The sequence below is a fragment of the Neoarius graeffei genome, chromosome 9, assembly GCF_027579695.1.
Source record: "Neoarius graeffei isolate fNeoGra1 chromosome 9, fNeoGra1.pri, whole genome shotgun sequence".
In the NCBI taxonomy this organism is placed as follows: Eukaryota; Metazoa; Chordata; class Actinopteri; order Siluriformes; family Ariidae; genus Neoarius; species Neoarius graeffei.
In genome coordinates, this window is record NC_083577.1 from 7,870,899 (window position 1) to 7,883,937 (window position 13,039).

Sequence of the window (13,039 nt, forward strand, 5' to 3'; positions counted from 1 at the left end):
TAACAAAATATTTTTCTAAAATCTTTTTCAGTGTGAGCTCTCGAAAATTAATAATTGGCCTAATTTAGGCTGTTACAAAAAAAGGGGTGAAAAGTAATCAATTAATGAGGTTTTTTTTTTATTTTCAAATAATTCTGAGGATATTGAGATGTTATTTCATGGACACAAGTATTTTACTGGGAAATACACCACTCGTATTTTTCATAGAAATTATATCCGGGACATGGAGAACCAAAACCGTGACATAAATCTCTATCTATCACTCGTGAGGAAATCGATGGATTGTTTCGATAAATTTGGGGACTTTTTGTTTGTGAATGTGTCGATATAATAAAAAGAAAATCACACGTTGGCTTGAAGATATGAAGTTTATCTTCTCGTGTTGAAAAACTCACATTTTTCATACGAAATACATGGCGGATCTGAGGGACATATTTAAATAATATTGGCTGGCGTTGAGTGGTATATCAGATATATTCCATTCAGCTAGCATGATACTGAATGAGTTGAAGACGAGTAGCTGAATGGAATATATCTGATATACCACGAAAAAAGCCAGCTATTATTATTATTATTATTATGCATACACATTCCTTTCGGGTGTTCAACACATCTTTCTCTTTCAAAATTCTCTCAAAATCTTGCATATTTAATGAAGCAAACCTGGCGGACATGCTTCTTTACAAATTGTCGGTCGCTCGCTAGCACGGAAGTTTTACGTCTCCGACGTGTGGCATCATGTTGTCTTGACAACCGTGGAATATCATAAACCATATTCAACGCTCATTCTCCATTGGGTAGAGTGGTGTAATACATGTATGATAAGCGGTATGGAAACAATACTGCATGCTATCAAATGGAATGAATGAAACCCGCTAGAAGGGAATAAAACAAATGTTTTTATTCCATCGAAAAAGTGTCCTGTATGTACAGTAATTCCTGATATTTCACTCCAATGACATCACTCCCAGTGTTTTCCCGCTGACTGGATGCACGTGGTCAATTTTTTTTTTTTTTGATTAACTTGCATTTAGGCGGCACGGTGGTGTAGTGGTTAGCGCTGTCGCCTCACAGCAAGAAGGTCCTGTGTTTGAGCCCAGCAGCCGACGAGGGCCTTTCTGTGTGGAGTTTGCATGTTCTCCCCGTGTCCGCGTGGGTTTCCTCCGGGTGCTCCGGTTTCCCCCACAGTCCAAAGACATGCAGGTTAGGTTAACTGGTGACTCTAAATTGAGCGTAGGTGTGAATGTGAGTGTGAATGGTTGTCTGTGTCTATGTGTCAGCCCTGTGATGACCTGGCGACTTGTCCAGGGTGTACCCCGCCTTTCGCCCGTAGTCAGCTGGGATAGACTCCAGCTCGCCTGCGACCCTGTAGAACAGGATAAAGCGGCTAGAGATAATGAGATGAGATGAGATATATCCATGTAATATAAAGTTGCAAAATGAGCAGGAAAGAAAAAAACAATCCCAGTCTGATATGCTTAAGTCTGATGCTGCATTACAGCAAATAGTGACAATCACTGGGGGTGAAAACTTTCTGGAGGCACTGTATATACAGTCAAAGACTGTCTATAATGTAGACATGTTCCCAAACAAAGCAAACAGTAAATGAAACTTGATATGTTATATTTAAATAGCTATTTTGTAAATATATGGGGTTTTTTTTAAACCACCCATTGTAATTTTAAAGGTCCCATGGCATGAAATTTTCACTTTCTGAGGTTTTTTAATGTTAAAATGAGTTCCTCTGACCTTCTTAAGTCACCCCAGTGGCTAGAAATTTCATAATGTCTAAACCAAACTATGCCCAATATTTGAGAATGGCGCGTCAAAATGGTGCGTTGAGAAGCTCTTCCCTTGCCGATGTCAGCAAGGGAGATGATCCCCACACCCCCCCTCTGGATTCCCACCCACTGTATGGATTGCCCCGCCCAGTTGTAGTGAGGAGACCATAGAGGACACAACAACATGGCATCACCTAAGCGAGCGAAACATGGAAATTGCGCTGTACATGGATGTGACAACACAGAAAAGAGTCTGTTTTTACTGCCGACGGGAGAGCCCCTGAAGACGCAGTGGCTTAATTTTATTTACTCCAATAATACGCCGTCGAGTCTACCTAAGACGGTGTATGTTTGTCGGAAGCATTTTCCTGAGGAATGTTTCCACAACTTGGGACAGTACAGGGCAGGTTTTGCACATCAACTGTCACTGAAGCCTGGGTCCGTACCAAGCATCCCTGCCGCATCAGCCACAAACACCGAACAAGTAAGTGTACAACTGGTCGTTTTGCCGTGTTTTAAAATCGGTGCATTAGTCTAGCAATGGCTACATTAGCTGTGCAGCTAACCGCTTCCTGCAGTTAGCCAGGTACTCTGCGCTACAAAACCAAAAAGCATGCAGCATGCTCTGTTATAATAGCCAATCAAAACAGTTTTTACAAAGACACCCACATTCTTTTTTTTAAGTCACTCGTTCATTTTATTTGTTTGTTTGTTCAGTAAAAACCCAAACATTTGTTGAATTTATTTTATTTCCTCGCGTCGCACCTTAATGACGTCAGCGCGCGGTATTTTTCCCTTCGCGGTTTGTTCCTTCTCTCTCGCCATAGTAAGACACCCACATCCGCTTGTTCTGACCCACTGGAGGTAGCGTCACAGTGCTGTTAGCCAATCAGAGGTAACACGTTTACATGTCATGAATATTAATGATAAGACCCGCCCCCACCCTCTACCCTTCCCCGCCTCCTGCTTCTCATTAGCAAAACGACGCACTGGGAAAAGCGCTGAAATGGGGCTTTCTCCCAGGAGGCTATATCTACGTGCCGAAGGTTCATTTCGAGAAAGGCTGCGGATATAACATCCGGAAACCTCCACGAGCCCGTTTAAAGCATCAACAAACCACCACGCCATGGGTCCTTTAAGGCATTTAATGTAACATGCAACTGTCCATGTGACTGAGTCACTGATATTATATGATGCTTGTGTGTTGCACAGTAGGTACAGTACTAATATTAATTTAGTCTTATTCAGATAATCATTAGTTGAGGTGATCAGGCAGCTCGCTCGATTATCGGATTGATGAATAAGGCTTTGCGGTTTTTAGGTAACATGATAAGCTGCGTTTTTTTTTTTTTTTCAATTCACGAAGAGAGGAAAAAGACAGGCTGGTGAGCGAACGACTGTTTAGAGAAACAAGAACTTGTTTTGTGGACATTCCACAACATTAAATGGACGTATCATTGGATCAAAAGTACGGTATGATGTGTCATTCTTTACGAACTAAAATGCTTCAAAGATGTGCCATTTTTGGAAAATAAACAATTTGGTGTGGTAACTGTGCTCCATCACACCAGGCTGTTGTTGATTATTTCCCTATAACAGCATATCTCCACTGTTTTACAAGGGGCGTTCAATAAGTAATGCCCCTGACCCACTTCCCATAGCAGTAGAGCAACGAAACTTGGCACAGTTATTAGTCTTTCTCTACATAGGAACCACCCAGAGTTATGCATTTCTCCCATCGTTTGATGCAGCTCTGGAGACCGTTTTTGTAGAACACCCCAGGTTGGTCCTCCAACCACGACGTGACTTCAGAAATCAAGGCTGCATCATCTGGGAAACACTTTCCTTTCAAAAACAACTTCATGGCTGGGAAGAGGTGAAAGTCAGAGGGTGCAACGTCAGGAGAGTAGGGAGGATGGGGGAGGATTTCATAGCCACACTCCCGTGCTTCTGATCTGGCGACAAGCGAGTTGTGGACCTCCTGCAGGAGGAGGATGCTGATCTTGCCCCGCCTCTTGATTTTGATAGCTTCTCTTAATTTCCTTAAAAGTGAAGCATAATAGGCTCCTGTAATTGTGGTACCCTTTGCCAGGAAATCTGTCATAACTACTCCGTCCTGGTCCCAGAAGACTGTGAGCATGACCTTGCCAGCGGAGGGCTGCACCCTTGCCTTCTTTGGAGGTGGTGAGTCCAAGTGCTTCCACTGCATTGACTGGGCTTTGGTCTCTGGATCATAGTGATGGACCCAGATTTCATCCTGTGTAATCAGTCTTTTGAAAAACTTTGACTCATCTTCTTGGCACATCTCCAAATTCATCCTCAAGCACTCGACGCGTTCTCGCTTCTGGAAAGGTGTGAGCAACCTGGGAATCCATCTGGCAGACATCTTATGCATATGCAAATGGTCATGAATGATAGTTTCCACAGACCCTGTACTAATCTTGACCTCTTGGGCTATTTGGCGAATAGTAATGCGCCGATCTTCCAAAATGGCAGCCTCAACTTGATGGACACATGCCTCGGACGGACAGATATTGCACACTTATGGCACAATTTATTCCTCAATGACTCATTGTTAGTTCATCCGGCTGACAGGTGATGAGTTTATGCCAGCATGTGTTGTCCGTCGTCCGTCCAGTGTCGTCCACATTTCATGAAAATCACTTCTTCTCTCTCAATTCTTCACTGATTTTTATTCTTTTTGGCAGGAAGGTGGGTCTGCCTGGGGTGCATATAGCTTCTACGCAGATTTGCATAATTGCAGTTAATAATGAAGATATGGAGTAATTAAGCCCTAACGAGCAGCTTTCACACAAATCGCTTCTTCTTCCTCAATTCTTCTCTGATTTTGATTCTTTCTGGCATGAAGGTAGGGCCTTCATGCACCCTAGGGTGCATAGAACTTCTAGCCAAATTTGATTTCTTATAATACATAGGGCCAAATTACTCAATTCTGATTGGTCAATCAAGGAGGGCTTTTTTCCTTAACACAGGGCCGTATTTCTGAAATGCTATTGCCTAGTTCGTTGCTTGGTTACGGTTACAAAAATTAGCAAATTTTGTCAACAAAATGCTTTTGTAAAGAAGTTCCAATAAAATTTTGTAAACCACTTTCAAAATCCTCGCGTCGTGTCGCCGTGTCATGATGAAAGACGCTTTAGAAACTGATTCAAACGTGCAAGATAGTCTCGCGCCCTGATTGGTTCAGAAAACGTGAATGACAAATGTTGTGAACTTGAATGGCTTCCGAAGTATGAATTTGGCCCTTTATATTATAAACAAGTAATCATATGGTTCCTTGTAAAATTAAGGATCAATTTCACTCATGATTTCAAAGTTTTGAAGTCGCTTCAAAACTTCGAACTCACTCGTGAAATTAATCCTTAATTTTACTCGGCCCCATACGATTACCTATACTAACAGGGCTGGAGTGAGCTATGCCGTCATTGGCAGTCTCATTAATATATTTCCTGCTTTAAAAACATATGAATTGTTTTGTTAAGACTTTAAATGCAAGCTTGTTGTTGTTAAATTGTGAATAAAATTATAACAGCGACATATACAGTGCCTACGATCACTACGAAATAATTTACCACTTCCATTCACATTGCTAATTATCTCTCATTCTCAGAATCCAGCACTTGGTCCACACTTAAAATTAGTTTGATAGTATTTACTGAATGAGTCCATCAATGACGGCGTAGCTCATTCCAACCCCGTCTAGTCCAGAAGGAACGATCTAAAGTGGGGCACCTTACGCAATAAATGTCGCAAGCTATATACACTATATAGCTACATACAGAAGCTATATGCACCCTAGGAATACTGACCTATTTGCCAGAAAGAATCCAAAACGGCGAGGAATTGACCGAGAAGAAGCGATTTTTGTTGAACGGCTCATTAAGGCCTGCTTGATCCATCCTGGTGCCCTGTGTCTGGTCGGAGTTTTATCGCATCGCTCCTGTGAAGGACGGCCCCATGAGGACAGTTGAGGGTTACACCTGGAGGACGCTCTGGACTCTTACAGTAATGCTTTTATGGCTGAGGACTACAGTTGACTTGCTAACTTTAGGACTGCAGTTATCATGAACAGTTTTGCACTCAAGTTTCCATCAATGAAGAGTTACAACATCAACGAAACTGCCTTCATGTTAAAACTGTTAATGTTATAGTCATGTTGTCTGTTGTTGCCCAAATGAGGATGGGTTCCCTTTTGAGTCTGGTTCCACTCGAGGTTTCTTCCTCATGTCGTCTGAGGGAGTTTTTCCTTGCCACCGTCGCCACAGGTTTGCTCATTGGGGATAGATTAGGGACAAAATTAGCTCATGTTTTAAGTCGTTCAAATTCTGTAAAGCTGCTTTGCGACAATGTTTATTGTTAAAAGCGCTATACAAATAAACTTGACTTGACTTGATTAAGGCTTAATTAGTCCATAACTTTATTAATAATTGTAGTTAAGCAACTCTGGGTAGAAGTTATATGCACCCTAGGTACCCTTACCTTCATGCCAGAAAGAATCAAAATCGGTGAAGAATTGAGTGAGTAGAAGCAATTTTCGTGAAATGTGGACGACACCAGATGGACAACAGACGACGCATGATGGCATAAACTCATCTCCTGTCGGCCAGATGAGCTAATAACTAAAAAATAATACTCAATATGATGCTGTAAGATGCACAATTAAATAATGAGCTGTCTAATCAGTTTCGGATCTCCTCAGGTGATCGAGTGTAACCTGCGTGCCTCACGCTCCTTCCCGTTTGTGTCTAAAACCATCGGTGTGGACTTGATTAACGTAGCAACCCAGGCGATGGTGGGAGAACCGCTAAACGAGTCCTCGCTCCCAACGCTGGAGAACCCCATCATTCCTGTAGACTACGTTGGCATTAAGGTGGGTGTGTGTGTGTGTGTGTGTGTGTGTTATTTCCAACAACGGGCAGTTTTATAGTATCACTACCATTTTCACGCCTCTTTAAATGAGCCAGGCCTTTAACCGCCCTTCTCCTTTTGAAAGAACTTCAATTACTGCTCAAGCCCTAATATCATTCACCCATTTTTCAACCATCCTCAGTGTGAGAACTATTCCCATTATTAACTGCACAAATGATAATGTAAATAATGTGAAAGTGAGACTGATACCCCACTCTTCAATTAAACAACTTGTACTCTCCAAACACTTTTCACCGCCTCACAGCGTTCCATTCGTCTTTAAATGACACGGGCAGTGGGGGCTTCACGTGTCTCCAGCTAGGTGTTAAATTACCAGAAGTAGTTGAGACACTGACTTGTATCAGTAGGTTTGGAATTGGAGTCTAGGGCACTTGCTGCTTGAGCGCTGTCTCTGCTCTCCCAAAGTAATTTCTGGTATAATTACAGAAGAGTGGAAGTACAATGGCTGTGATGAAGACGCAATCGCGTAGGAATAATCCTCTTCTCCTGCCACTCTCCCAGTTTTAAATACCTGGCTAGGCTGCTGAGAGGAATAGCAAACATGGCTGTGAATATTCTCGAGGCCTTTGGAGAGGTGGAGCTGAAAAACAGGGAAGCTGGGAAATAGACAACCACATTTGTCACATGGAACTACAGGATGTACAGTAAATACCAGTCCCTTTTACAACCCTGATTCCAAAAAAGTTGGGACGCTGTGTAAACTGTAAATAAAAACAGAATGCGATGATTTGCAAATCACGGAAACCCTATATTTCATTGAAAGTAGTACAAAGACAACATATCAAATGTTGAAACTAGGAAATTTTTATTGTTTTTTGAAAAATATATGCTCATTTTGAATTTGATGTCAACAAAAACGTTTGAAAAAAAAATTGGGACCGGGGCGTGTTTACCACTGTGATCCATCAGCTCTACTTTTAACAACGCTCTGTAAATGTTTGGGAACTGAGGAGACCAGTTGCTGTTGTTTTGAAAGAGAAATGCTATCCCATTCTTGCCTGATATACAATTTCAGTTGCCCAGCAGTTTGGGGTCTTCTTTGTCGTATTTTGAGCTTCATAAAGCGCCAAATGTTTTAAATGGAAGACAGGTCTGGACTGCAGGCAGGCCAGTTTAGCACCCGGACTCTTTTACTACAGAGCCATGCAGTTTTACTATGTGCAGAAAGCAATTTGGCATTGTCTTGTTGAAACATGTATTGCTCTGAAACGTGTATATATCATTCAGCATTAATGACGCCTTCCCAGATGTACAAGCTACCCATGTCGTGTGCACTAATGCCCCCTCATACAGTACCATCACAGATGCTGGCTTTTGAACTGTGCGCTGATAACAAGCTGGATGGTCCCTCTCCTCTTTAGCCTGGAGGACGTGGTGTCCATGATTTTTAAAAAGAATTTCTAGAGAACTTTTCCACTTCTCAGTTTCAATATTTGATATGTTGTCTTTGTACTATTTTCAATGAAATGTAGGGTTTCCATGATTTGCAAATCATCACATTCTGTTTTTATTTACAGTAGAGACAGTGTCCCAGCTTTTTTGGAATTAAGGTTGTCTCATCTCATCTCATTATCTCTAGCCACTTTATCCTGTTCTACAGGGTCGCAGGCAAGCTGGAGCCTATCCCAGCTGACTATGGACGAAAGGCGGGGTACACCCTGGACAAGTTGCCAGGTCATCACAGGGCTGAATTGGGGTTGTCTCATCTCATCTCATTATCTCTAGCCACTTTATCCTGTTCTACAGGGTCGCAGGCAAGCTGGAGCCTATCCCAGCTGACTATGGACGAAAGGTGGGGTACACCCTGGACAAGTCGCCAGGTCATCACAGGGCTGACACATAGACACAGACAACCATTCACACTCACATTCACACCTACGGTCAATTTAGAGTCACCAGTTAACCTAACCTGCATGTCTTTGGACTGTGGGGGAAACCGGAGCACCCGGAGGAAACCCACGTGGACACGGGGAGAACATGCAAACTCCGCACAGAAAGGCCCTCGCCGGCCACGGGGCTCGAACCTGGACATTCTTGCTGAGGCAACAGCGCTAACCACTACACCACCGTGCTGCCTGAATTGGGGTTCTATGTTTTTTTATTTTTATTTTTTTTATTTTCCTTCACACTCTTCTCTCTGAGTCAGTCAGTCAATCTAAGTGCTTTATTAAGGTTCTGAGGTCCTGGGTATAAAATGTCATTTCCGGTCACCTGAAGAAATGGAACACAATGACACTATATGGATCTGTACCTGGATTTCTGTACCATTTCTGTGTTATTAAATTTGGATATTTCTAATGAATGTAGTCAGGACTGTTAGTACTGTCAGTACTGCAGACCTCCACCAAGGCCAAATGCAGTATCTCACAATGTTCACAAAAGTGAAACTAAATATATGGAGCTGTCCCGGGACTCGGATGTGCTCCATATTTTAAAGGGTTTTTCCTTGGCCCATGCTACGCCTTTCCACGAAGTTTCATGAAATTTGTGTCTGTTGGGTAGTGCAATCAGGCAGACAAAAAAAAAAAAAACACACCAAAAACATCACCTCCTCGGTGGAAGTAAAAACAGACAAACTTAAAGAAACAAACAATTGTATGTTTCTAGCAAAGTTTCCGATGTGTTTGCGCCATCAGCAAAAAGCTAAATGAAAGAGTCTGCCTAGCGTCTTTATCTTCTCTCTGTATGTTTAATCACGGGCGGCACGGTGGTGTAGTGGTTAGCGCTGTCGCCTCACAGCAAGAAGGTCCGGGTTCGAGCCCCGTGGCCGGTGAGGGCCTTTCTGTGTGGAGTTTGTATGTTCTCCCCGTGTCCGCGTGGGTTTCCTCCGGGTGCTCCGGTTTCCCCCACAGTCCAAAGACATGCAGGTTAGGTTAACTGGTGACTCTAAATTGACCGTAGGTGTGAATGTGAATGGTTGTCTGTGTCTATGTGTCAGCCCTGTGATGACCTGGCGACTTGTCCAGGGTGTACCCCGCCTTTCGCCCGTAGTCAGCTGGGATAGGCTCCAGCTTGCCTGCGACCCTGTAGAACAGGATAAAGCGGCTAGAGATAATGAGATGTTTAATTGCATGCTGCCTTTTCCTTAAGGATATATCTTTATATTACATCTTTACTCTGATTTTTTTTCTCCACATACTGACATGTCCTTCTTTGTACACCGATTAATCCGCCAAGTAAAAATCGTTGTACTGTCAACCAAATTGCAGTCTGCCTTCAGGATTCAGAGCAAGTAGAGTGCTAGTCAGAGCAGCAAGGTGAATCACATTACCTTAATTTTTTTTTTTTCCGCTCTGGTTGTGGTAAGCAGCTTGTCTGACTACAAATAAAAAAAATAGAAATTGAAAATACTGTTCTGTATTCCACAAAAAAACACTTCAAATAGGCCTTGAACATATTTGGATCCGTACCAGAATGTGGCGGTAGCAAGGATACGTCCATGCAAACCCTCCATTTGGGAAATTCTTCATCAGAGACGCCAAAATAATTAGTATTAATTATTAAGATTGCCTTAATTTGTCAGCTCAGTGATATTGCTAAAGTATGGAATCCAAGGCAAAATGTACTGAAAACCATACTTAAAAATCATCACCACCCAATTATAGCAGTGTGGCTTCTGATAAATATTGGTTTGAATTTTAAGAAATGAAAGTTCATGTTTTTTTTTTATGTAACTCCGTTACTGACTTTTCTTTCCTCATAAAAGATTTTGCATTCAGACTTTAACATAGCCAATTTTTCTATGCTTTTTTAGAGTCAAAAGATACCCCATACAGTGTGACATTTTTATTAAATACCATTATCTTGAGTACTGCAACTAAAAAAGTTACCATATTTTGCTGTGAATATAATGCTGTGGGCGGCATGGTGGTGTAGTGGTTAGCACTGTTGCCTCACAGCAAGAAGGTCTTGGGTTTGAGCCCAGTGGCTGATGAGGGCCTTTCTGTGTGGAGTTTGCATTTTCTCTCTGTTACCCCTTTTCCACCAAATCAGTTCCAGGGCTGGTTCGGGGCCAGTGCTGGTGCTGGTTCACAACTCATTCAACTTGCGAGCCAGCTGAGAACCAGTCTGCCTTTCCATAGCTTGGGGTACTAAGGGGAGCCACGTCATTACGTCACTGTATGCGTCAGTTACGTCGCTGCGTTTGCATAAACCTTGGTGCGAACATCGAAGCAACAACAACACCGAGAAGAAGAAGAAGAAGCAACAACAATAATGGATGACTGCTGCTTTACTGCATCCATGATATCTCGTCACTTATTTAAAAATGGCGACCTTTCGCGATCTTGCTATTGTTGGTCTTAACAACTCCGCCCCCCCTCTGACGTAAGTGGTTCTTTCCTCTGGCCCAGCAAAGAGTTGGTGCTAGCCTGGAACCGGTTTTTCTAGCCCCAGAGCCAGTTCTTTGTCAGTGGAAACAGAAAACCCGGTTCCAAACTAAGCACTGGCCCCGAACCAGCCCTGGAACTGCTTTGGTGGAAAAGAGGCAACGTGTGGGTTTTCTCTGGGTGCTCTGGTTTTCCCCAAAGACATGCACGTTAGGCTAACTGGTGGTTCTAAATTGACTGTAAGTGTGAATGGTTATTTGTCTCTATGTGTCAGCCCTGCAATGACCTGGTGACTTGTCCAGGGTGTACCCCGCCTCTCACCCATAGTCAGCTAGGATAGGCTCCAGCTTGCCTGCGACCCTGTAGGACAGGATAAGCGCTGCAGATAATGGATGGATGGTGTTTGTTTTTTTTAATGGACTGATGACAAAAGTTTTGTAGAAGGCAGTTAAATGGGCCTTAAGTTCCTGAATATGGACGTGTAATTACCATCTCTAAATGACAGACAGGAAGGAAGCTATGACTGCGACGTGACCACGACCCTGTTTAAATCTAATACAGCAATGATATTTAACAATTATTCCACAAAATCGAGTCGTACATGAGCTGATAGGCGCATAGCACCGAGTTGTCTATAAGCCATGTACAACAAGATTGAGTGGAATAACTGTTTTATTCTATCCACATTCACTGGATTTGGAGAAACAGAGCATTTTTATTTTTATTTCTTGCAAATTCGATAAATAAAAACTCTATACAAAACATCCGACAAAATCATGTCCACTTAAAATGTAAACAAACCGGCGAAATGACAGGAGCAATCTGTGAAAAATGCAATAATAATCTCATCTCATTATCTGTAGCCACTTTATCCTGTTCTACAGAGTCACAGGCAAGCTGGAGCCTATCCCAGCTGACTACGGGCGAAAGGTGGGGCACACCCTGGACAAGTCGCCAGGTCATCACAGGGCTGACACATAGACACAGACAACCATTCACACTCACATTCACACCTACGGTCAGTTTAGAGTCACCAGTTAACCTAACCTGCATGTCTTTGGACTGTGGGGGAAACCGGATCACCCGGAGGAAACCCACGTGGACACGGGGAGAACATGCAAACTCCGCACAGAAAGGCCCTCGCCGGCCACGGGGCTCGAACCTGGACCTTCTTGCTGTGAGGCGACAGCGCTAACCACTACACCACCGTGCCACCCCTGCAATAATAATAATTCTTGAAAAATAAAAAAATGTTCTTACAATCAAATACTTTCATTCCATATTTTATTGCTTTTTTTGTATTTTTTAGGGTTTTGTTTTCTAGTAGTTTTTATTTCATCCACAGTTAGTTCAGCAACACGCGCTGCCATTTTGCTTTTCTTTACTCATGGTATATGAGCTGATAGCCCAGTAGTAGAGTAGCCAATCAGAGTGCGCAATTGCTCATATCCAGTGAATGTGGATAGAATAATTAAATAATATTGGCTGGCTTATATCAGATCTATTCCATTCAGCTAGCATGATACTGAACAAGTCGAAGAAGAGTAGCTGAATGGAATATATCTGATAGACCATGAAAAAAAGCCAGCTGATATTATTATTATTATTATTATTATTATACATACACACTCTCTTAATATCAGCATTCTCAAAGGTCAGTGCTAGCTTACTCGTGACTCGATGCTGTTAGTGTGGCAGTGCAGTCACCTTCCAGCCGGTGTAGCATTCATCAGTAGTGTTAGCAAGGTGCTAACCGAGAGCTACTAGCACAGGTTAACGACCAAGAAACTAAAATTTCTGCCTCCAGACTCTTCTTCCATGCATGCTCACCACAGTATTTTTCACTCATACTTAAGTATTCATTTTCCTGTGCAATTTATTTAGTTACTTTTAAAATCAGCATCAACACCTACACACAATGGAGCTACCTGGTAGCCAAAATTCTCTCAAAATCTTCTGTATTTAACAAAAGCAAAGCAC

General features: G+C 42.5%; 1 protein-coding gene across 1 annotated transcript in view; it reads left to right on the forward strand.

Moving 5' to 3' along the window:
* Positions 1–13,039, forward strand: part of cps1 (carbamoyl-phosphate synthase 1, mitochondrial) — a 250,918-nt gene that overhangs the window by 192,577 nt on the left and 45,302 nt on the right. The window contains exon 32 of the mRNA XM_060928996.1: positions 6,502–6,672. Within this exon, the coding sequence (XP_060784979.1) occupies positions 6,502–6,672 (171 nt within the window). The remainder of the gene's footprint in view (positions 1–6,501; positions 6,673–13,039) is intronic.